The 23,231-nt window shown below is 43.7% G+C and overlaps 1 protein-coding gene across 1 annotated transcript; it reads right to left on the bottom strand.

Annotated features, from left to right (window-relative positions):
* Positions 1-1,752: 1,752 nt before the first annotated feature.
* CD9 (CD9 molecule) lies at positions 1,753-21,079 on the bottom strand. The gene is made up of 8 exons (XM_083859352.1): positions 20,947-21,079; positions 10,209-10,308; positions 7,430-7,527; positions 6,162-6,236; positions 5,187-5,279; positions 4,581-4,670; positions 2,830-2,913; positions 1,753-2,096 (listed from the first exon to the last, which is right to left on the bottom strand). Exons 1-8 carry the CDS (start codon positions 21,010-21,012, stop codon positions 2,031-2,033), a joined length of 672 nt encoding a protein of 223 aa, XP_083715478.1. The 5' UTR covers positions 21,013-21,079; the 3' UTR covers positions 1,753-2,030.
* Between the last annotated feature and the right edge of the window lie 2,152 nt (positions 21,080-23,231).

The raw sequence follows: 23,231 nt of genomic DNA, 5'->3' as shown, positions 1-23,231 counted from the left end.
GGCTCAGGGGGGACCTTGTGGCTCTGCACAACTCCCTGACAGGAGGGGACAGCTGGGAGGGGGTCAGGCTCTGCTCCCAGGGAACAAGGGACAGGATGAGAGGGAATGGCCTCAAGGTGTGCCAGGGGAAGTGCAAGTTGGACATAAAGAGGAATTTCACTGAAAGGGTGATTAGTCACTGGCAGGGTGATTAGTCACTGGATGGGTCTATCCAGGGAGGAGGTGGTGTTCCCCTCCCTGCAGGATGTCCAAGGAACAACTGGATATGGCACTCAGTGCTCTGGTATGGCTGACAAGGGCGTGATTGGTCAAAGGTTGGTTTACATGATCTTGGAGGTCTTTTCCAACCTAAATGGTTCTGTGAACAAGAAGCAAAAGAAGTCAGCAGTAAATGTTCCTGATGGTTGACAGCAATTCACCCCAGCTCTTCCAGGTGCCAGATTCATTCTCATGCCCAAAATTACCCAGCTGACAAAAATGCTACTTCTCAGTTCTGCAAGAGCTCAGTGGGGACATGGCTGCTCTCAAATTCCCATGAGAGATTTTCCCCTCCAGGCTGTCACATATATCCACAAAAGAAAATCAGATCAATTATTTTCTAGAGTCATTTCAGTCTCTGCAAGACACACAAAAGCATGATTACCATTTGACTTTTTTAAATCACTTTTTTTTTTTTAAAGAAGGCCCATGAACACAGAACAGTGCAACACATTACAGAGGAGAGCTGAATGGTTCCCTTAGACAAGTGACAGTGGGTAACACAAAGATGACAATACATTCACACATCACCAGAGCCTGACACCCACCAATTCTGGTATTTCTCAGATAAATACCTTGCATCCTTCTCCCTGCAGAAGAAAAAGGGGAACAAGGACTACTCAGACATTTGTATTACCAAGAGGACAGAGACTAGAAGCTTCCAAGGACACAGATGAGATTGTACAGTAAGCGAGCACCAGGTACAGGAACAACACATCTGTTCTGGTAAGTCCATAGGCAGCCCCCACCAGAAAGTATTTTAAAGACAAAAAAACCATTTAAAAGCTATTTAGAATAGAAATACTGGACAACTTGGTAATTTTTTAGGCTAAGGGTTCCACACTGGTGTCCCTGCTCTCTCCCATACCCATATTTAAACTGACACAGGACAGCCGCAACTCTGCAACTGCTGAGCTGGACACTTAACTGCTCATGCAACTTACATTTATTCCACTTGGAAACCTGAGATTTGGCACGCTTGTTGTAAGCCCTTGAGACTGCACCTTGCTGGCTTTGGGGAAACACAGCCCCAAGCCAGCCAGTGAAAAAAATCCTGAGCATACACTAGGGAATGTGCCCTACCAAGGGCCCAAGGCCATGCCAGGGGACAGCTGTGGCAGCAGACAGGCTGATGTCAAGAAGCACAGCTGGCCCCAAGGCAAAGCCCAGCCTGGCTGCATTGAGCTACCACTGCCTGCACATCACCTGTGTGACACAGCCAGTCTCTGTCCCCCTCCAGGGAGGTGACCGTAGAAGTGTTACAGCAGTGACATTTTAGGAATGTGTTCATTCACACACACCAAGGGAAGAGGAATGACCACACCTTCCCTGACATGCTCTGACAGTATCTCCCATTCCCTTCCAACATGGGCCATTGCCATAGGAGTGATTTCCTGCTTTATCCCAAAAACACTTAACAGGTTATGCAACTTTAACTCCTTGCTATGCATCAAACAGTGGGATTAACCAACATAGCAACATCTCTCCCTCACAAACAATATATCTTACTCTTTATTAAGTATCAAATCGTCTCCAACATAAATTACATCCAAATTATGTAAGTTTCAAGAAAGTCAGATATTTTATGTACAATGTTTGTCTTGAGTCAGATAAACCTTTATCTTTTTAACCTGTAACATAAAAAGCAAACCTACATCAGTACCAAATGAAGCATTAAAAAGGTAACAAATATATAACATTTTAGAAATGCTCTCAACGCAGAAGTTAATAGTGAGGATTTTTATAGTGCAGGAATCCTGGGTTTGCAGCTCTTAGACCATCTCTCTTTCCCTGCGAATGGCACAGCACAGAACCATACTGAAGATCATGCCAACAATCTGCAAAGAAAGCAAACAGATCAGAAATCAGGAAAGCAAAACATGTGCTTTTATCACCATGAGGACAAGCTGCTCTTCCCAGCCCAGAGGTCACATTTATATTCTGTATTTTTACACTTGACTCTGCCATCCCCACCCCATAAACCCCAAAGTTCATTCCCAGGAATCCCATTCACCTCAGTACATGAAAATAAATCACAGAATGTCAAGTTGGAAGGGACCCACATGGACCTTCAAGTACAACTTCTGGCCCTGCACAGCACCAGCAGCTATAAACCACTGCCATATCTCCTGGGAAATCTTTCATCATCCCAGCATGTGCTTTTCTCTAGAGAAGTCAAATACAGAAGTGCAAGTTTTTTTAGCAGCTCTGTTATTTCAGCCCTGTAGCAGAGCCTGTAATTGTTATAAAGGAAAGATAAAAAGGATCCCCAAGGGATATCAGAATTAAGATGTGGGCCAGCAACATGACCAATACATCTTCACTCCATACATACACACATTACTGTAAGATTTCCCCACTGCTGAAAGTGCAAGGAGGCAGATCCTAATCCAAAGCAGAAACAGGGAGGCCCTGAGACATCCCAGCCTCTGCACTGCCTCAGGGCCCTGCAGCACACACCCTGTTCCTGCTGAGACTTGTCCTCAGTGGAATGGGCTGCTGGGCCAGGCACTGCTCTACAAGACTTCTGCTCTGAGTATCCTCTGAGCACCCTCTAATCTGGAAACTCACCATCATCACAGCAATGCCAAGGCCAACTGCTCCAATGACATTGAATTTGGATTGGAAGACGTGATCAATGGCATCAGGGCAGGACTGGAATGGAACAGATGGTTCATTAGTGTTTTACACAGACAAGGTTCACCTGAAGACTCATCTTTTAAAAGTTGCTTTGATCTGGCCTTTACTGTCACATCCTTAAAGAGAGTCAGGGATGGTCCTACACAAAAGTTGGTGGAAAAGTCTAAACCTACTCTTCAAGTATCTCAAACCTGTTAGCAGCACCTTGACTACAGCAGGATTCCCCTCTCAATCTGAACATGCAGTTTATTATCAGGCTTGGCTTGTTACTAATGGCTGTCAGCACTTCAGATGATGCATTGCTCATCCCTGATCAAAAGAGCCACTCTTGATACTGCCAATTGCTACTGTAATTTTGCAGACACCTCCTGAACCACAGTGCATGGGAACAGCAGGCTATCCTAGGCTAGCATCCATGTCAAAGCAGATTCATAGAGGAGCCAGTTTAATGTTCCCAGGATAATGAATTACCCTTACAACTGGAAAAAAGAAAAATATGCAAGTATAGTCCTTTCCCCAGAACAGACACATGTTGGCCAACAAAAAGAACAAGGCACTTCTGCAGAGGTATAAATCTTTAAGAGCCTGGTAGCTGGTCAAAGTCTCATCCCAGCTTCTGTCCTGCTTGTTCCAGCAGAAATCATCAGTGAACTGCTGAAAGCTACCTTTTTTTGTTGTTGTTCCTTATCCAGTCTAGAAAGACAGACTGAATCTGGGATTAAAGGGATATACTGGCAAGAATGAGTCAGTTCAATCAGAATACCAACACAGCACTGCTTCTTAGAGGCACACTGTATTACACCCCTTTGATCTTGCAGTCTCTAGCCACTGTTTTTCTACAACTGGGAATAGGCATCACAAGACGAAGTCAACAGATGAAGCTAAAACACACAGCAGAATAAAAACAAACAACAAAACCTGCATGCTGTCTCAGCTACTCCCACACACCCCAACTCAGACTGCAAGGACAGGAACTAAAGATACAGACTGAAGGGTCTCAACATGGGCAGATATGTGAAGCTGTCAATTAAAGTGAAAAAACCCAAGTCATTAATTGACTTTCTGCATAGTAAAAACCATAGGAGGACTCATAGAAACTACCTTGGAGCACAAAGCAAGAACACAAGATGGTTATAAGGAAAAGAGGGGTGGTTGAAAACCACACAAGCTGTTTCCTCCTGTTATTTGTTGCACACAGGCACCTCTGCAGCAATATTCCAATAGGGAAACCTCATTCATATAATTGCCTTTACAGTCACAAACTCCCCTAACAGGCTACCAATGCCTTACCCCTCCTCCCTGTCCTTGCTGAAGCTTCAGACTTGCTCCCACCCCAAGCTCTACTTCTCCCTAACCAGGAGGGAGGTGACAGGTCCCAGCAAGCACTAGGAAGATACAGTGAGAACAGAGCTCTCAAGGCACTCTGAGGGTTTTTTTCTAGACAAAGTTTTGCTCTTCCACTGCCCACCCCACCAGTGAGTCTGTGACACACAGACTGCACATTTCCCAAGCCAAGGTCAGGCTTCCTGCTTGTTCCTTCCATGGTAACGGCAGGTTTGTTTTCCAGCCTGATCACACAGTGGGACATGGGGATTTCCCATGGACTGGGAGGGTTTCCTAAAGTGTGTCTTTCTCACTTTACCCACTGGGCAGAGCTGATGGTGAATTACGTCAAGCTTTACCTTGACAGAGAATGACTCAGCCAGTGTCTTTGTTGGACAGGTCTCCATGAACTGCTGCTCCAAAGCTCCAGTAACACCACAGCAGTTTAGCTACAACAGAAAACACACAAAAAAAGGCACCCAGGTGAAATAATTTTTTTGCTCAGTCATCTGGTTTAAAAAAAATACATTAGTTTTTATTACAGACCAAGTCCTGTCAACATGACTGCTATAAAACTGATTTTAACAAGCCTTTATTAAATGAAAGGACAAGGTTCTGAAAGAAGAGCCAGATCTCTAAGTACACACAAAATCACTTTGGTGACAGCCTGTTCTTACAGACACAAAGCTGCACCCCTCACAGATATGCTGCTATGCATTCTAGGGTGACAGTAGCTCAGATCCAGGGTTTACTGCCCTGCTGCTGAGTTTTAGAAAAACAAGAACTAGTTCTAGACACTTCAAAGGGAAGAAAAAAAAAAAAAGGCATCCTGAATTCATTTATACTATACAAAAAATATCTCTGCAATCTTTTAACCAAGAGACTTGTATGAGGGACTGGGTGGCACAGAACAGTACAAGGAACAGCTGCATTACTGTCCAGGTTAAGCACAACCATATACTTACAGCAAACTGAAATGCTTTCAGGGTGTCTCTGGCATTTGACTGAGTTCTCTTTCTGTAGGTGTCCAAGTAGAACTCCTTTAACTCATCAATTATCTAAGGAAAAGCAAAGAGTTGTTTATCAATGGTGCATTAATGTCATACCTTGTATTCATTATAAAAAACTTGCTTTCAGGAAGTCAGTCATCAAAAATCCTGCAGCCTACAACACCCATTCTTCTGCCCTGTGCAAATAGAATGGACAGAAGGCTCACCTGTTTCAGGTGAGAAATAACTGTACACTCACTTTAACAGCCACACCTGAACAGGTAAGACTGTTTCCCCTTCCAAATCTCTGAGCTTTTAAGAGGAGTGAGAGAAGTTTTTGCCCACTGGCTGCCCAGAAATATTCCCTACTCTATTGTACCCCAGAAATTTCTGCATTTCCCCATTGTATAATATCATGTGAGCAGAAAAGCAACCCCTAATCACCAAGCATCTGATTTTGAAACAAGACAGAATCTTAACTGCTTGGGAGGGACAGGCCATACCAGGCATGCTTCAGGTGCAGAAACTCCCAGCTGCCAGCTGACCCAGCTCCTCTCTGAAAGTCATGGCCCTTGGATTCTGACTTACCTGCTACAATTTTATTTTTAAATTTTACAGTTAGATTTTTTTTTTTGTGTCGTTTTGCTTGAATCAGCCTTTTTCCTCTCCCCCAAATTCCCTGGGTAGTAAGGATTTGACTTGTACTGGTATAGATGTCAGCAGGCTGCTGACTGGGGGCACATTCATATGATCATGGAGTGTTTGGGGTGAGAAAGGAGCTTTCAAGATCACCTAAGTCCTGCCATGGGCAGGGACACCTTCCACTGCTCCAGGTTTCTCAGAGCCCCATCCAACCTGGTCTGGAACAATTCCAGGGATGGGGCAGCCACATCTTCCTTGGGAAAATCTGTTCCAGCATCCCACCACTCCCAACTTTTAAGAGCAGCCTACCTTTTCTTTATTTGAAAATCCCCAGATGCCAGCAGCAATTTCAAGGGCAAAAATCACAAAGAGGAAGAAGAAGAACTAGAAAAGAAAGACCATGTTATTCATGAAGGCCAGAGCACCACAAACCAGCATCACACACATACATTGCAAGTTTGTCCAGACTTGTGGGAGCTGTCACTCCACCAGGTTGCAGCTGGAGGTCTGAGACATTGGTAACACCAGGAAAAAGGACACTGGGTCAGCACTTCTTCCCAGAAGCGTCAGAAAGTCTGGCAGTGCTCTCCAAGCACCAGTCCTGCTTTTTGATCAGTGTTAATTAAAGCCAATCATCTGTTCACAACGACTTTGATGTTGCCCAAGTCATTCAGACACATCACAACAGCTAGCACCAATTCTTTACTCTGGTTTGTCACTCCTGTTGCTTTAGGAGTCATTACTTAATTCCTACCTTGCCACCAACTCCCTGAGAGCTAATGGCCACTTTGTTGTATATCCCATAAAACACAAATAAAAGTGCTCTGCCTCTCACTGACTATCAGATCCAAAACACCACTATCTTTAAAGAGACACTCAGAATTACAAAGAGCTAGAGGCATCATTTGGCAGGAATTAGTTGAATTTAGGTTGCTCTGCAACACAGAAGGGGAATTGTTCTTTCAGTGGCTATAGTAGTTTTCTTTTATTAACTAAGTCTTCTGGTTATTTGGATGAGTAGTTCTGCAAGTGTACAGATGTGCACAAACCCAGTAAGCTCTACTGGCCCCTCCAGTCTGAAAACAATGAGGTTTACTCTCCAGTAATTGGCTTGCAGAGCAGTTGTCAACTAGAAGAGCTCATCCTGTGATTACGAACAGTAGAGCTTTGTTGTTTCAAGCATCAAATACCACAAGTTCTGGTCTCAGAGATTAAAGATTGCACAACCTTCAGAGCTCAGGATTAACTGTCTAGCAATGATAAGCATTGGTCTTATGAATATTTTAGTTCTGTGCTCACAACAGTGCCAGTCTTGACACTTCAGTGTATGTCAGACATATCCAGCCTCCTGATGTCATCCTGTGTTCAAATGCAGCAGGAACATTTAGATTTAAGGCCAGAAATGAAAACTATATTTAACATTTTAGCCTTATGTTTTGGGGGATAAGTTTAAACATGAATTTAAACACTGTGATTGTTCTGGGTCCACAATCTGCTGCCCTTGAATGATACAGTAATATTTTCCTTCCTTTCTCATCCTGCTGCTCAAAAGCTTAAACATTACTCTGAGCACTTACCAGGCCAAGCATACACTGAGACTCCTGTGAGGCACCACAACATCCCAAGAACCCAACCAGCATCATAAGGGCACCAGCTCCAATGAGGATATAAACACCTAGGGAGGAGGAAAACAAAGGTGAGCAGGTCACTGAGACCTTAGCAGCAAGGCATGAAATTAATTGCTCCACAAACAGCATTGGTAGCTTTTGCCAAGGTTTAAATTTCTTTACCAAGGTGTTTCAAGTAAAAAAAAAAATAAAGGGGGATTGTGCTTTATTTTCAAAGCAAATACATTTGAAAAATTGATAAATAAAACACTCAATTTGACACAATTAATGTGTACTCCTACTGCAGTTTCACAAGTTTTAGAAACTGGGCAAAATTTAATAAGATAAAGCCATCTAATACAAGCTGTAAGATACTCTTTAAAACAGACTCAGAGCCAAGAGTTATCACTTTCTCTTCCGGTGAAGATAAAGACAACTGGAATAAGAGATAGCTGGAATAGTGATTTATCAACAACTGCAAAATCTTGAAGTGTCAGAGCCTGTAAGCTATTCTGTCCAGAAATTAGGTAGTGCATATGTTGAAGCAAAGATTCCTGAGGTAAAAGGCTCCATTTATGCCAAATCCTCTGGCTCCTAAACTTGGGAACAACCAGCCTAATCATCACAGCTGTGAGCTGGAGACAGCAGCAAGATGTGGTGAGCAAGAAAACTCCCAAAGGATAACAAGGAATATAACAAGGCCAGTGAAACATCAAAGAATCAGCATAAAGCACGTGGAACAAGCAGGGCATTTCATCAATAGGGACAAAAATACAGCTCAGAGACCAAATCAATACTAATAAAAGGAAGGCAGATGTAAGCATTTGCAAATGATATATTCTAGATGAAAACCAGTAGGACTAGCTGCCAAAATAAACATCCATTTGATGCAGCATTTGTAAGGGATTAAGCTTGACATTTCTTATCAAGAGGAAATTCCAATATGGACTTTTAAACCTCAGCTTAAACTTATTCCATTCTGAAAAAGTAAAATAAAGAATTCATCAGTACCTCTTATGTTGTTTGAGTTGTATAGAAAGCCCTTGAGGTAACTTGCTTTGTAACTTACTGCAGTCAGTAACTACTCTCAGAAAATTATGTTAAAGCAGAAATTCCTATTGAGCTTCTTTTAAAACTCAGTTTAAGCTACACAGATTGAGCAAATTTCACTGGCTGCATCCAGCCAGTAGCTTAAGCATCACACCATAAAAATTTTATAGTTTAGGAGGTGAAAGAGGGGTTTCAGACTACCCAAAATAAGATTTGTTAAATATTCAGCTCAACAGCCAACTTTAGATTTCTGCTCTTTTCCTGAGGTCCACTTAAAAGCATCTGGGAATCTTCCTGGCAGCTCCAAGAACCACCCAGTTTGCTGAGATGACATCATATCAAGGGCAAACCACAAATTCTCTCACAGATAACCTGTCTGCATGCCTGCAGCTTCATGAAGTCCCATGAGCATCTCAATATTCCCAACAGTGGCCTCTACACCATTCCTAACAGCACTTTCTGTAGGCACAGGCAGCCTGAGCACTAAGAGGCTGCAACACAAGTTGCACCTTCTTGCAAATGATCCTTGAGACACCAGTCTGGGAGCTGCCACAGGTGAGTAGCCAAGGACAGGAGCCAGTTTGCTGTAAGATGAAGCCATCTTGTAAAAACCACCCAATTCCAACCTCCTGCCATGGGCAGGGACACCTTCTACTAGCCCAGGTTGCTCAGAGTCCCATCAAACCTGGCCTGGGACGCTGCCAGGGATGGGGCAGCCACAGCTGCTCTGGGAAACCTGTGCCAGGGCCTCCCCACCCTCACAGGGAACAATTTCTTCCCAATATCCAATCTAACCCTGCTCTCTGTCAGTGTGAAGACATTGCCCCTTGTCCTGTCACTCCAGGCCCTTGTCAAGAGTCTCTCTTCATCTTTCCTGTGGGTTCCCTTCAGGCACTGCAAGGCCACAATGAGGTCACACCAAAGCCTGAACAATCCCAATTCCCTCAGCCTTCCCTAAAGCAGAGCTGCTCCAAGGGTCTGAGCACCTAGAGGTGACAATAACCAAATTATGTGTGTCCTCCTGCCCAAGCTTAAAAATGACTGTAGAGATCAAAATCAAAATTCAGATAAAACCCAGTTCACTTAGGAATTCCTATGACATTAACAAACTAAAAATGTGTGTGTCCCCTAATTAATCACCTTACAAACACCTTCCACACAGTCTAGCTAAAGCTACACTGATCCTTGCTGGCTGGAATAATTCTCATCTGTACCAAGATATTTGTGCATTCTTCCCATTCAGTTCAATATGAATTAGGAGATGTGGGGCTTTAAGTGCATGTCCTCCTCCTGAGAGACGAGGCAACAGAGCTGTGTTTTGGGTAGCTCAGGTTGGTCACTCTGGAGAAAAATTATTAATTACTCAATTAGCTTAGCATGAAACTTTGCTGACGCATATGGTGATGAGCATCAGGAAGAAACATCCTCTGTGTCTTCCAGGAGCCCCTGGGATTACAAAATGTTTACCGACAGCAACAAAGACTAACTACTGTGGGAAAAAGGATGAACAGCCAAGAAACCACTCACAGGACAGCACTGCTGTCTGCACAAGGGCTCACAAGGGAAGCTGCCCCCAGCACCAGCCAGGGGAAGCTGCTCTTGGGATGTTTAGGGCTGTTTTGCCTTTTTACCCTTTAAGGAAGGCTGGAAATCAGGGCACAAAAGTGTGACCTATCCCCTGAGTGATCCCCCAGCTCACCTGTGTAAAACTTTGTGTCAGATTCCAGTTCAAAGACGCTTTTGGTCTGTGAATCAAAGTGAAGCCATAGTCCAATTGCAAGCACTGCTGTCCCTGCAAGCTGTAAGAAACAAGGAAGGCTTGTTAAATTATACCAACTAATCCACCCAGCCTTACATTAGTACCAAAATCAGAAGCAAACACAGGACACAGATTTTATTTAAAGAGGTGGTGACAAAGAACAAGCAAAAAAGGATGGGGATACCCACACACAAAGTTCCAGACATGAGGCACCTTGTTGACAGAGGCATTTACATAATATAAACTCCAAAACCACAGGAGAACAATGCCATTCTTGTTCCTTTCTGAAAATATCCAAGGTTTAGCCAAGTGTCAGTATTTCTACTGATCCTTCCATCCATTGTTTTATTTTGGGTGGCTGCAGACACTGCATGGCTTAGTGACTCTAAAGCTTCACATGGAAGAGCAAGTTTATCACAAAGAAAAGTGCCTTGGAAGGTTCATAAACTGCTGAGAGTTCAGTGTACCAGGGAAAGGAGTTCAGGAAGAGTGCTCCTCTTGCAAAACAAGATGATGCCAACCCATTAAGTGACCACACTGACAGGAATAAGAAAATACCAGCTGCAGAAGCAGAGACATTGTTATCTGCAGCAATACAATCGAATTTTAGGTAATGTTTAGTTTTATTTCATTATCATCCCTGCCTATGTGCCTCCAGGTCCCTCTTAACGTTGGTGCCTGTATCTGCAGCAAGTCACTGCGTATAAATTAGCCTCTGGATGAAACATCTGGCAAAAACCATAGGAAGTGCGGCAAGAAAGAGGGAATTGCACTCTGATAAGGCAAATAGCAACAGTTTGCCTTGAACAGGCTGAATCCTCCTTTAAAAAGAAAAAAAAAAAGATGTTTTCTTGCATGTAAAAAAATGAAGAAAACAGGACAAAGTAGAAAGCTGGAGTGTGCTTCTCAGCCCTTCCTTTGAAGGCCATTTAACTATTAAAAAAAAGCTCTAGAAAAGTGAGATGAGGACAGAAATCCCAAATGCTGCACCAGGCATTAAAAATTTAAACCCAAGAGTGAGCAATAAGTTTATAAAGTCATGCAAAGCACGCACGAAAAGCAAAAAACAAAACCCCAACAAAGCCTGATCTCTGATAAGAAGGTCCTTGTAGAAGGGAACAACATTCCTGATTCGCCTCTAAGAAACTGAGAAGTGTTTAATAATGGGAATTCTGAGTGGGAATATGGGCAGCATTCCTTGGCAAGCACCCAAGGATACACCCCTTTCACATCAAGCCTGAGAGGAGGGAGCCCGAGAGCCCCTTCTCCCTGCTGGGGAAGAGTTCCTGCTCACACACAGCCCCAGCTTCCCTAAACCAGCTTTTCTTGTAGGGCAGGAACCCCAGTGCCAGGCAATGCCTCCAAAACGAGCTGCAGGGTTCTTGTAGCTGGGAAAAACAGATCAAGTGACATAACCCCAAGAGCTAAACCCACCTGGAGGTTTCCAGACCTGAGCAAAAGGCTTTTGTTCGTGTTTCTGGTGCTCACTACTCCCAAGACACACCTGCACTCACTTCCAGCTTGCCTTGCTGGGGTTACCCTGAGAGGATGATTAAGTTATGTTGGAGCACCTTGGTACGACACAGAATGTCACAACAGAGTCATTATTTCAGTTTCTTGTGCCACAGCTGCAGCCTGAGGGGAGGGAGAGGCACAAAAGGGAGCTGGCAGAGAGAAGAAGGGTTGCTGCTCTACCTGCTCTCCTGGCTGCAGCATCACTTCAAAAAGCCTCTGCTACCTCATCTCACCCCGGTGGCTCAGTTCAAACATCAGAAAGGCTTAGTGATGGAAAAAACTCTGCTTTGAGACTGCTGTTAAGTCACCCAGTATTTAATAACACTCTGCTCGAGACTCCCTTTCCTGGGTCATCCAACAGTCTTCAGCTTTTATAGTTGATCCAGATGCCCATCATTAGAAGAAACTTATAGTCTCTGCTGGTTTTTCCAGGAACTCACTAAATGTGAAGTCACAAGCCTGAAAACACATCTCTTCTCATCTTCCAAACCTATTTACAGCTTGACAGGCTCCAGTGTTTGACAAGAGAGCTCTGCAAATGGAGCAGGGCACAGAAAAATGTCCTTTTCTATGTGTAAAACTCTTAAGCCACACTGCAATCATGCAGATAATCTTAAAATTCCAAGCAAAGGAGAAGAGACTCAGTTAAAGCCTTCCAGAAACAAACTGGTCTGTTCACATGGGGCAGAGATGAGGTACCTAATATAGCTCCTTTCAAAACACAAATTTAACCCTTTCCTACCACCACCCAGAGGTACATGGTGTGTTTTCTCCTTTCACTCTGTGGGAAAGGTTAAGAAGATGCCAGGGAGACAAGAGACTGACAGGATCACAGAACAGTGACAACACTTCGTGTCAGTGAGCTGGCACCAAAAAAAAAAAAAGTGAAATTAAACAGAGTGACAATTCTCTGCATGGTGGATTAGAAATAAAATGCAGCTCCTTCATGCAAGAATAAGAGACTTTTTGTCTCAGTTTCTTAAGGAAAGCAGACTTATGTTCTCAGTTTGTGCTCTTCCTACCCACAGTGACCACTGAACTAAAAAAAGGCAGTTTTACAGCAGAAGGCAAGAAACTCGAAGCTTCAAGTTTCCATCAAAACAAGGGAGAAACGAGGACACAGCAACTCCAGCCTCTGAGGAAAAAAAACCAACACAGACCCAGCACTTGGCAGCACCTGTGGCCAGTGTGGCACACCAGAGGCTGAGCACTGTCACCTCCCTGCTCACCCATGCTATACCAGCAGGATGGGCAGGTGTGCTGGGGTGGATTTGGAGCAGTTTTTCCTTCCTGGGAAAGGGGTACAAGGTTCCCAATATCATCTGTGTGGAAGCAGATGCCCAGACAACCTTATTGTTGGGTTTTTGTTTGGTAATCCAAGGGGATTCCCCCATCTAACAGACCTATTTTGTCACAGGAATTGAGCAATATTGGGTATTTCTAAGTAGCTCCATCCTGTGCTGAAAGAAAATTATCAGGAAACAAACAACAGTGTACTCCTGAGAGCAATCCATTTTGTCTGGTTTCACACACACAAAAAGAAGACTGGGTTTGTGTGCTTATCACACAGGTATGCAGTATGTTTCTATAGTGACGAGTCCAGCAAAAAGAGCTCAGAAGACAGGGTTAGGTTGGTCTGTTTTTTTCTAATCTGACCAAAAGGTGAAGTTAAAGGAATACTGCTTACTTGCTGTTTTGGAAAAGTTTGTGGCAGTGATTTTCCAGTAACAGCATGTCCTGGCACAATTACACTATGACTTCCCTGCTCCAGCTAACCAGGCTTCCTCATTTTCCCCAACCAACATCCCCAGCTCATTTCTGCTCTGCCTGGCTGTTCTACAGCTCTAACAAGGATAAAATTACCTGGCCACTCCACTCTTAGCCCTGTGGAGACTTCTCAGACTTTATTTTTTTTTTATTATGCACAAACACACCCCTTTCACCCCTAAAGCTCACTCCTGCATGCAGCTTTCTGCCTGTTACAACAGGTAAAACAGCTTTTTTTGGGTCTATCTTTCCTTTCTTACATAGTGCTGCACCTCCTGTGCAGGATTTCCCTCCTCTCAGCCATCCCACCCCACACCTTTTCCAAAGCCAGCCCTTCCCACTGCTCTGGGGTGTCCTTTGGGTCCATCTAAGGGTGTCCCCCAGCCTTCCATGTGAGAAGAGGTAACTGAGAAAAGACTTGAACCAGTCAGGATACACTTGAGATGAGAAAACTTGTGTGTCCTGGAGGCAGCAGCCACAGAGAACACTCTGCCTTCCTGCCCTCTCCATCCCTGGCTAACTTGAACTGAGCTCAGAGTCCTACCAAGCAATTCCCACAGCATTTCTGCCCTGCTCTGTCACCCGAGGTTTCAGATCTCCCAGCAGAAGGCTTGCACAGGAAACCGTTAGATTTCATGACAATGCCATGAACACGTGTTAAAACCTTGAGGTTTAAACGACAACAACAAAAATATCCCCCAAACCATCAATTCCGTTGACACATCCCACAGCAGCACAATGCGTTGCGCTATTTTGGAAAGTTTACTTTGGACTTAACCACGATTTTGCAAGGATCATTTTTTATTCAGTCCCTTCTGACTGTGTCACTTTGATAAGAGACAAGCACCCCATTTGCCCCAGACACCTTAGAGCATTTTATCTTTCCATAGGCAGAATCACCTCTCAAGAAGTTCAAGGTCCAAGCATTTACCAAGCCCTTAGACATTCCTTTGTCTGTCCTGGCAGACAAAGCTTTGGGAAGGGGATACCCTCACCCAGCCCTTCCTGTACTTCCCCAGGATGGAAGCAAAGATAGGGAAGAAATCAGTCACTTCAAGTATGCCTGATAAGTGGCTCAAAGCCTGTTAAAAAAAGCCTTTGCACAAAAAAACTCTCAACAAACAAAAAACACAACAACTGGGTTTTGCCATTTCGACACCTCCAGGCCAAGTTTACATACAACTTCTACCATGCTCATGGCATTACCTCCAGTCATTATATGAAAATAAAGAAATCAGTCAAAAATAAATACTACTTTCAGTGTATTGTCAGCTAAGTACGGCATCTAACTGTAGCAATGTATTTGAACAACTTAGGTCACAGTGTGCTCCAGCCAAACAGTCTTTAGTCATTCTTATCAGAACCCTCTAGAAATCAAAGTTACTAAGACATAAATTGTTCTAAAATAAAAAAACGAGGCTGAAAAACAGAATACCAAGACTGCAAGAACTAGATAAAGAGAGCCATGAAGCACTAGACTGTAACCCCATCATATTTCCTGAAATGTGCGTGCTAAACACATGGACAAGATAAAAACATTAATCAAGTAATTCATAATCATGTTTACAGTAGTTTTAGAGTGTATAAATATAGCTTAATGTAAACAATAAACAGCTTCTACTTAATCCTATTAGTTATGATTGTTGTCCAGAAGTCCTGAGCTCCTGCATTTAACAAAACACTTTTCTTGAAGTAAGAAAGTATGTCAGGCTCTACACTGTTTCATATATAGGTTTACCCCAGGATGATCAAAGTCACCATCTTCACTTCATAAACACTTGGAACTTTTAGCTAAAAATCTGACTGCATGAGACAATTTACTTCTCAGTATTTTAGACTGAGCTAACAAAACCAGGACCAGATCTATAATGTTGCAAAGCACATGCAAAGATATTGAGAACATTATGAGTAGTAATGAACTGTTTCTGTCCAGTAGTCCATAAATAAAACCCCATAAACAGCAAGTCCAGGTGAGACTCAGCATCACTCTAAACCCTCAATTTAAGAATTAGTGTTACCCACAACAGCACAGGTTTTCAGAGCTTTGAAAAAGCTCCCCTAACACTTGTGCTATGTGGGCTTGTAGTTATACAAAAAACTGCAGCTATTTTCAAACTAGTTTGGAAAAAAAAGTTGATTGGAAAGGAAGAATTTTCTTTCTGCTCAGCTAGTTTCAAGAATGTTGTGGCCTGTGTTAATGTCACACCACTTTTTGCAATAAGATGGTGTTCCAGTACAGTAGGAGCAGCATTACAAAATTCCTGAACCACTGCCAAGACTAGTGTCCATTTCATACAAGTCCCTATTCAGAAGCCAGTCTACTATATTTAATATTAGAATTGCAAATAGGAGCTAGGACTGCTGGAGCTCTAAGTAGCTTCACATCACACTTCCCAAGGTAACATACTCCAAACTCCATTCCAGACTTCACAGAACTTAGTGGAGTCAAAGTAACACTTAACTGAGCCCAAGCAGCAGTAGAGTCACACACTGTCGCCAGCAACTGCATCAGTTCATTACAGAAAGCAAAAGATTTCTGGGTTTTTTCATATGTACCTGGATATATACACTTACTAACAGACACAGACATATTTCCCTGCCCTCCCTGCAAGTCCTCTGCTCCACTGGAGGAGGAAAGAATCTCTGAATTGCTGTTCTTGATGCACTGAAGCAACTGATATTATGGCTCAGAATAAAGTCAAAGGTATCTTCACGTTACAGAAAGAAAAGAGCTTTCCAGGCCTAATTCTGCTCCTCTTACTTTAGCAGGCACTACCACACACAAATGCATTTATTCATAAACCACACAGCACTCTGGAGAGTGGGAAGTCAGGACAAGAGAGCTGCCCAACAGAGGAAAGAAGCAAGAAAATGATTGCTCAAAATGTCAACGTGAACTCTGCCTCTGTGCTACAGCACTCACTTGCCTAAAATACATTAAACCATAAATATTAGCAGCAGATGCCTTCATATTCCACAAAATTCAGACAGGGGAAAACCCAGCAATGAAGTTTAACAATGCAAGGCTTTGCTTTTGTTCAGCAGCAGGAAGCCAATGGGAGAACAGGCAGACACTTGCCTGGCATCACCCAAGCTGCTCAGGAACACACAGTTTTCCTAGGAAAAGGCTTTACCACCAGGACCAACAAGCCTGAGCAAACCCAGGGAGTTAAGGGAGCACAGCTGAAGGCAGCCACTCATTGCACAACTCAAGGCAATCCAGCATTGCTCACAGTAAGGTTGGGTCAAGCCAACTTTGCTATGACCACATCATTGCTCAGGTTTAAGGCACAAAATGTGTTGTTTCCATTGCCTTCTTGCCAAGCTCAAGCCACCCTAGTGGGGAAAAAAAACCAAACCAGTTCTGTACCAGGCTTGACACCTCCCTCCTACATCCCAGATCAGCCCCTAAATTTCTTTTATTAGAGAGCAGACTGTCAGATGCCAGGGCCTGCATTGGCCATGCCAAGACAGCAGAGCTGTTTGCAAACCCAGGTGCGAGAATACCAGCCCCAGCAAGGAGCCTGGTGCCTGCTGCAACTCTCCATCCCAAGAGGAAACACAGTCATCCATAATTCCTCCACCTCTGAGAGGGGATTGAACCTCAAAACTTACTGATCCATGCTTAACCTGACTTGGTGCAAACATTCAAAGATTGCTCTTCTTTCCATTTAGGGCACAAGAATGTTTTAAGCCAAACTCTCAAGTCCCAAAAGTTTCAGAGAACATTCTGTTAGTGCTGAGCCTTCCCAGCTGGAGAAAGGCCATCAGAATAATCAAGCACGAGATCCTCAGGGGGGAGGTTAAGAGACAGACAGCAGCATTTCCCAGGACCAATCTCCTGGTCTACAATGTGGAGCACTTAATTAAAGATTGTGCCAAGACACAGACAGCACCTTGAGAGAAGAAAAATTAACAAAAGGCTGCTGAGCTCCATGTTAACAGGTTGGACTAGATGATCTTAAATGTCTTTTCCAACCTAGTTCATTCTATGATTAGCCAGGTATCCCTTGACCCACCTACTCCTCAACATCTGCTGAGGAGAAAGCACCACCACTGTCCAGGCTCTACCTTCTGCCTGGACAATCATGATCCTAAAGGATCTCTAGCACACTTCCATGCTGAAGAATTCCAATTTATTTACAGTTGCTGATGGCAGAAACCTTCCTCTTTGCCAAACATTACCAAGCTCCACTATGATCCTCTCAAGGCAAGCAAATGACCAGAGCAGCCTGCAGCACTCCAGCAAGGCACGAATTTAGGGAACTTTACACACAATCTTCTCTCAGTCCTTCATTCCTGAAGCTGGTTTTACTCTGTTGACACTGAGCACACACCTGGTGCTTTTGTAAAGCCATCATAGATCCTTTTCTCCCAAGGCTTCATTGCTCCAAGGCAGCAGCTGCCCCTGAACCATTTAGTTCCTATCTCCAGGCAGCTTCCTGCTGGTGCCTCCCATGGGAATTACTAAACGCCTGCCTTTGGTGTGAGTCTCACCCTGCAGTGTCAGCACACAGCCATCACCTCCATCCGCCTGGACAATGGGTGCCTCCTGTGCTTCTCCAGATGAGTTTGTGCCAGCACCACAGCATCTCTCCACAACAGAAGAGCTGCACCTCCACAGCCCTGCCTCCACTCCATCATCTATCTCATCCTTGTAAGGATCTTACTCCAAGACTGCCTGGTTTCCACAAGAGGCCTGAGATTTCCATGAGACATTAAACAAGTGACCAACACCAGTCCTTGCCCTCTCCAACATTCAGGCATCCAAGGCAGCAGTTTCATGAAGTCAAACTTCCCCTTGCAGTAGCCAATGTCCCATCTTCACACATATACCAGCTTTTAAAGAATCTTCTCCTTGGATTTTTCCAGATACTCCGTATGTGCCACTCTCTGGGTATCCCAGGCTACCACAAAGCAAAAACCCAGCCTCCAATTCATTGCATTCCAGCCCTCCAGCACCGAGAGGGATGGTGAGCAGGCAGAGTTACCTAATCACAGCTCACTGAGAGTTCTGAAGTGCTGTGTGACCTTGGAGAATTGTTAATCAAACATTTGCTGCGCCTCCTGTTTCACCGCCTTTGCATCAAGAGGTCAGTTCAAGCCTGTGCAGGATTCAGAGTCAAAGACAGGTTATGGCACAGAACTTTGTTAAAATCTTCTCCAGTAAAATAAAAGTCCTGCTGAACATTGCTCCCAAAACTTTTATACCTAGAGCTATTACTGCTTGGAAAGGCTCCTTAAGAAATTCTCTTTTTCTCATGTGTCTGAAGAGGGGTATGTTACTTGGGTTTGCATTTGCAAATCCCTCCTAAAGCTCTCCTTTGGCTAATGTTATTGTATATTTTATTTGGCTCACCAGCATTTACGAACCCTAATCTCCTTCCCCTTAGATCCAGCTTCACACTTGGAGAGTTTCCCTTTTTATTTTAATAATTTCCTTTACCAAGCTGTTTGAGCCTTTCTGCTTCCTCCTACCCTTGTCCAAGCCTCTGATGGAAGCAAATACATTCCACCTACCATGGCATCCACAGCCATCTGTAGGTTTGCTGCAGACCACTTAATTTCCTCACCTACCCTTTGCAGGCAACCTGTTTCAAAAAAAAAGAGGTGCAGAATTGCACTTGAGCACAACAGGTTTCGTCAACACACTTCAGCTACTTCACAGACTTTTCACATCTGCAAAGCCGTAAGAAACATTAAAGCCTTTTTACTTATTAGAGGTGGTTCTTGCCTTTTAATGCTGGCAGCCCCAGAACACCTTTCTTTTCACACTGTTCAGCACAGAACAGCCCAAAATACAGCTACTTTATTTCCCCACGGAGGGCACAAAGTTTGCTAACACCATACTCCCTAAACTCCTCTCCAAGTGTTTTCAGCAGTCCACAATGACATGTGGTGATTCCCAAGAGCCAAGGACCACTCCAGCTGGTCAAACACACTTATCTGCCCGACCCAAGCTGCTTGCATTTATTTCACTGCCTCTTGGGGCCTCCAGACACTTAACTGGGACCTCCAAAATGCATTTTTCTCTCCCTTTAATTCCTTCTTCTTCCTTTTCTCTTTCCCACATCCTTGCTGCATACTGCCAGCCTCAAGAAGGCAATTTCAAAAGCCAACATCTCTCAGCTCCTCTGGGCAGCAGCATCATTCTTCTTCTTCCATCCACCCTGTCACTAAGACAATTCTGTATATATGAGCACCCAAAGGTACAAGCAAAGCCTCAGTGCTTTATGACCACGACACTCCCAAGCAACAGGCACATCCTGAGCTAAACAAAACCCTCTCTCCCTATTCTCAGCTCTGAGTCCCAGACAAAGTGGTGATGCTCAGCTTAAGAGCTTATGAGGCAATGTCTTTTCCACAATAAAAATTTTTGTCGCATAAAATACTCTGCAAAAAATCTGCTGAAACAAACAAACAAACAAAAAAAACCCCAAAAAACCAAGTGCAAGGCAAACCATGATTACTTCGTGGTTCAGAAAAGAGGTTTAGAAACTTGATGACCATAAGTTTCAGGCAGCGTTTTATTAGGTTTTTCCTACTGATCAGCTCTAACTCTGTGAATGTGGCAACTCTGCCCGCTGTCCCGGGAAATCCCGGGGTGGCAACATGTGCTTTCCTGGCTCCAGCTCCGCACAGCTTCCCCCTACCGCAGCCCAGCTCTGTTTTCTCAAGCCTGCTGCAATCCATTTCCACATGGAGACATCCCGAGCCCTTTACCCATTAACACTGCAATCTCCACGGGCAGTGCTGCCCCTGATTCCAGAGGCGGCTCCTTCCCGCAGCTCCAACTTCATTCCTCCACCAGGACAAACAGCGCAGAGAAAAAAAACCCCAACTTTCCGAGCCATACCGACCCATTAGGCATATAAACAGCTCCCAGGGTATTTTCCCATGCTAAATCCAGGTGCCCAGACCTTGAATGCCTTGGGAATAGCTCCAATCTCTCTGCTCAGCCCGTGTTGTCCTCGGGCATCAAACCGGGGATGGGATTTCAGCGGGAGCTCCCAGAGATTAATAAAAACCGCAGCTCCCACCGACACCAGGAGTTCACACACACACAAAACACACACACACAGCACAACCAAAGGCTGTAACTTGCGAGGAACCCGAGCTGCACACGGAGTTTTTAGGGCGAGGATTATTTTTGGGGGATGATGAGTGGAAGGGGAGAGGGGCTAAGCCACCAACACAGCAACTCCTCCCCGCCTTAAAACACGAAAAACGTGAAGAAAATAAAGCAATAAGCACTCAGGCACCCGCCCCTCTCCCTCTAGGAGGGTGGGGGGCAACAAGTGGGTGAAAACAGCAAAATTCACGCGGTATTAAAGCAAATAAAATGCGGCTCTCCCAGCGCTCCCCCTCCCCTCTCCATCCCCGCCAGGCGCCTCACCCAGAAGATGAAGTTGAAGCCGAACAGGAGGTACTTGATGCACTTGGTGCCTCCTTTGACGGGCATGGTGGCGGCTGCGGGAGCGGGGACGGAGCTCCCGCGCTGCGAGGCCGCTCCTTTTAAAGGCGGCCCGGGCCGGGTGTCTGGGGGAGTCCCCGCCCGCCCCGGGGCCGCCCCCGGCCGCGCCCCGCACCTGCGCCCGCCCCGCCCCGACCAGGCCCGCCGCTTGGGCTAATTCCTCCCAAAGCTCCCGGCGCTCCGGCAGCGCCACACGGGGCAGGGCAAGGCCATCCTGGGAGCTGGGAATGTGCTGGGAATGGAGGGGAAGCGCTGGGAGCGGCGGAGTCCCGCTGGCGGCCCTGCGGCCTCAGCAATCCCAGCCTGTGCCTGGAGCTGTGGCAGGGTTGAGGTTGGGGCCATTTCCCTGGGGAGCCTCTTCACTCCCCCAGTGTTCACCCCTCTGGGGGAAAAACTTTGTCCTAATATCGAACCAGCCCCCCCAACCCGACCTGTTCTTGCAGGGATCATGGAATTCTTAGTGTTGGAAGGGGCCTCTGGAGCTGATCCAATCCAACCCCCCCCCCCCCCCTTGCCAAGGCAGAGTCACCAAGAGCAGGTGTAATATAATATAATATAATATAATATAATATAATATAATATAATATAATATAATATAATATAATATTACAACATAATATAATATATTATACCTATAATATAACATAACATACATATAATATATATAAAATATCTATATATAGAGATAATATACATAATATAATAATATATAATATATATAAAATATCTATATATAATATAGATAATATACATACATTATATATTATATTTATATTATAAAATAGATATTATATATTATACTTATATAATATATATAATATTATATATTATATATGTTATATGATATATATTATATAATATATTATGTTATATATAATATGTATGTTATATTATATATAATGTATATAACATATATAATAACATATATATTATATAATTTATTATGTATAGTATAATTATATATAATTATATATAATATAATTATATATATAATTTATTATATAACATATATATTATATAATTTATATATATTATTTGGCTTTTCACAAAATGCGAAATATGTTAATAACATTGTGGTAAGGATATAGAATATAAGGGGTTTTTTATTTCTACTGTAAAAAAAATTAAGCATAGTACTAGTAACTGATGTAGTATACCTAAACTGTCTGTTTGGTCAAAATAACATCCAGTGAACATATAAAGAAGACCCTGCTGTTAATATACCAACAATCCGTATCTACCACCTGAGGAAAGCATAAACCAAGGCCCAAGCTGGAGGAGATAATAAAGATACAGCCACAAAACACGCTTGCTCTGAAAAGGCAAACCCAAAAAGGAGCCGTGCAAAACAGTTCCTAAAATATAGAAACTAGTTTTTTTAAAAGATATGAATATTCACAAACTGATGCAATAGGAAGACTATTTAACGAGTGTCTCTGAAATAGCAAAGTGTGGACTTCGCTGAATTACAGGTCACCCGACCAACTATACTTTGCTTTTTTTATATCCTAATTGTCCTAATTTTTTTTTTTTTTTTATTAAACATATTTCTTAAAAATTTACTGAAAAGTGAACCTCATTTTTCACACAGGTGACACAGGAGTGTCTCAGGGTGGGTTTGGAATGTTGTCTCCAGAGAGGGACAATCTGCACACCCTGCATGGACAGGCACCCTTAGCGTAAAGAAATTCTTCCTTGTGTTGTGGTGAAACTTTTTTAGTTTATGGTCATTGCTCCCTGTCTTGTCACTGGGCACCACAGAAGAGAGTCTGGCACCATCCTCTTTGACACCTGCTTTGAAATGTTTATGTGCATTAATGAGATCCCCTTTCTGATTTCTCTAATTAATCAGCCCCAGCTCCCACAGAGATGCTCCAGACCCCTCATCACCTTTGTGGCCTCTGCTGGATGTTGAGTTTAAAAATAAATGCATCAATCTGGCTTAAATGGGTGTTTTCCCATACGAGATAAACTTACAGCATAGTTTAACTCCTTTAATCTCTCTGATATGTCTGTATGAAGCTACAAACATCCACTTTAGGAAAGTAAGGCGGGATGAGTTCCAGCCCGCCACTGATCCATGGAAACAGGTTGTGTACCTGCCCTTAGGTCACCCCAGTTGTGAGAAAAAACTTGGCCAATTTCAACTAAGAATTTCCCTTTCATCTCATAACAGGGTGTTCAGCACTTACCCTCTGAGCCTTTCA

Source organism: Zosterops lateralis, assembly GCF_965231275.1.
Source record: "Zosterops lateralis genome assembly, chromosome: 4".
Taxonomy (NCBI): domain Eukaryota; kingdom Metazoa; phylum Chordata; class Aves; order Passeriformes; family Zosteropidae; genus Zosterops; species Zosterops lateralis.
The sequence above is the reverse complement of the archived record's forward strand: the minus strand, read 5'-3'. Positions and strand labels throughout refer to the sequence as shown.

What these genes read in the sequence shown, in the direction of transcription:
- CD9 (XM_083859352.1), bottom strand. Translation starts at nt 21,012, where the DNA reads ATGCCCGTCAAAGGAGGCACCAAGTGCATCAAGTACCTCCTGTTCGGC. An exon ending in GCTTCAACTTCATCTTCTGG is followed by an intron (nt 10,309 to 20,946) that starts GTGAGGCGCCTG and finishes TGTTTCTTACAG; the next exon opens with CTTGCAGGGACAGCAGTGCT. An exon ending in GATTTTCAAATAAAGAAAAG is followed by an intron (nt 5,280 to 6,161) that starts GTAGGCTGCTCT and finishes GCTTTTCCTTAG; the next exon opens with ATAATTGATGAGTTAAAGGA.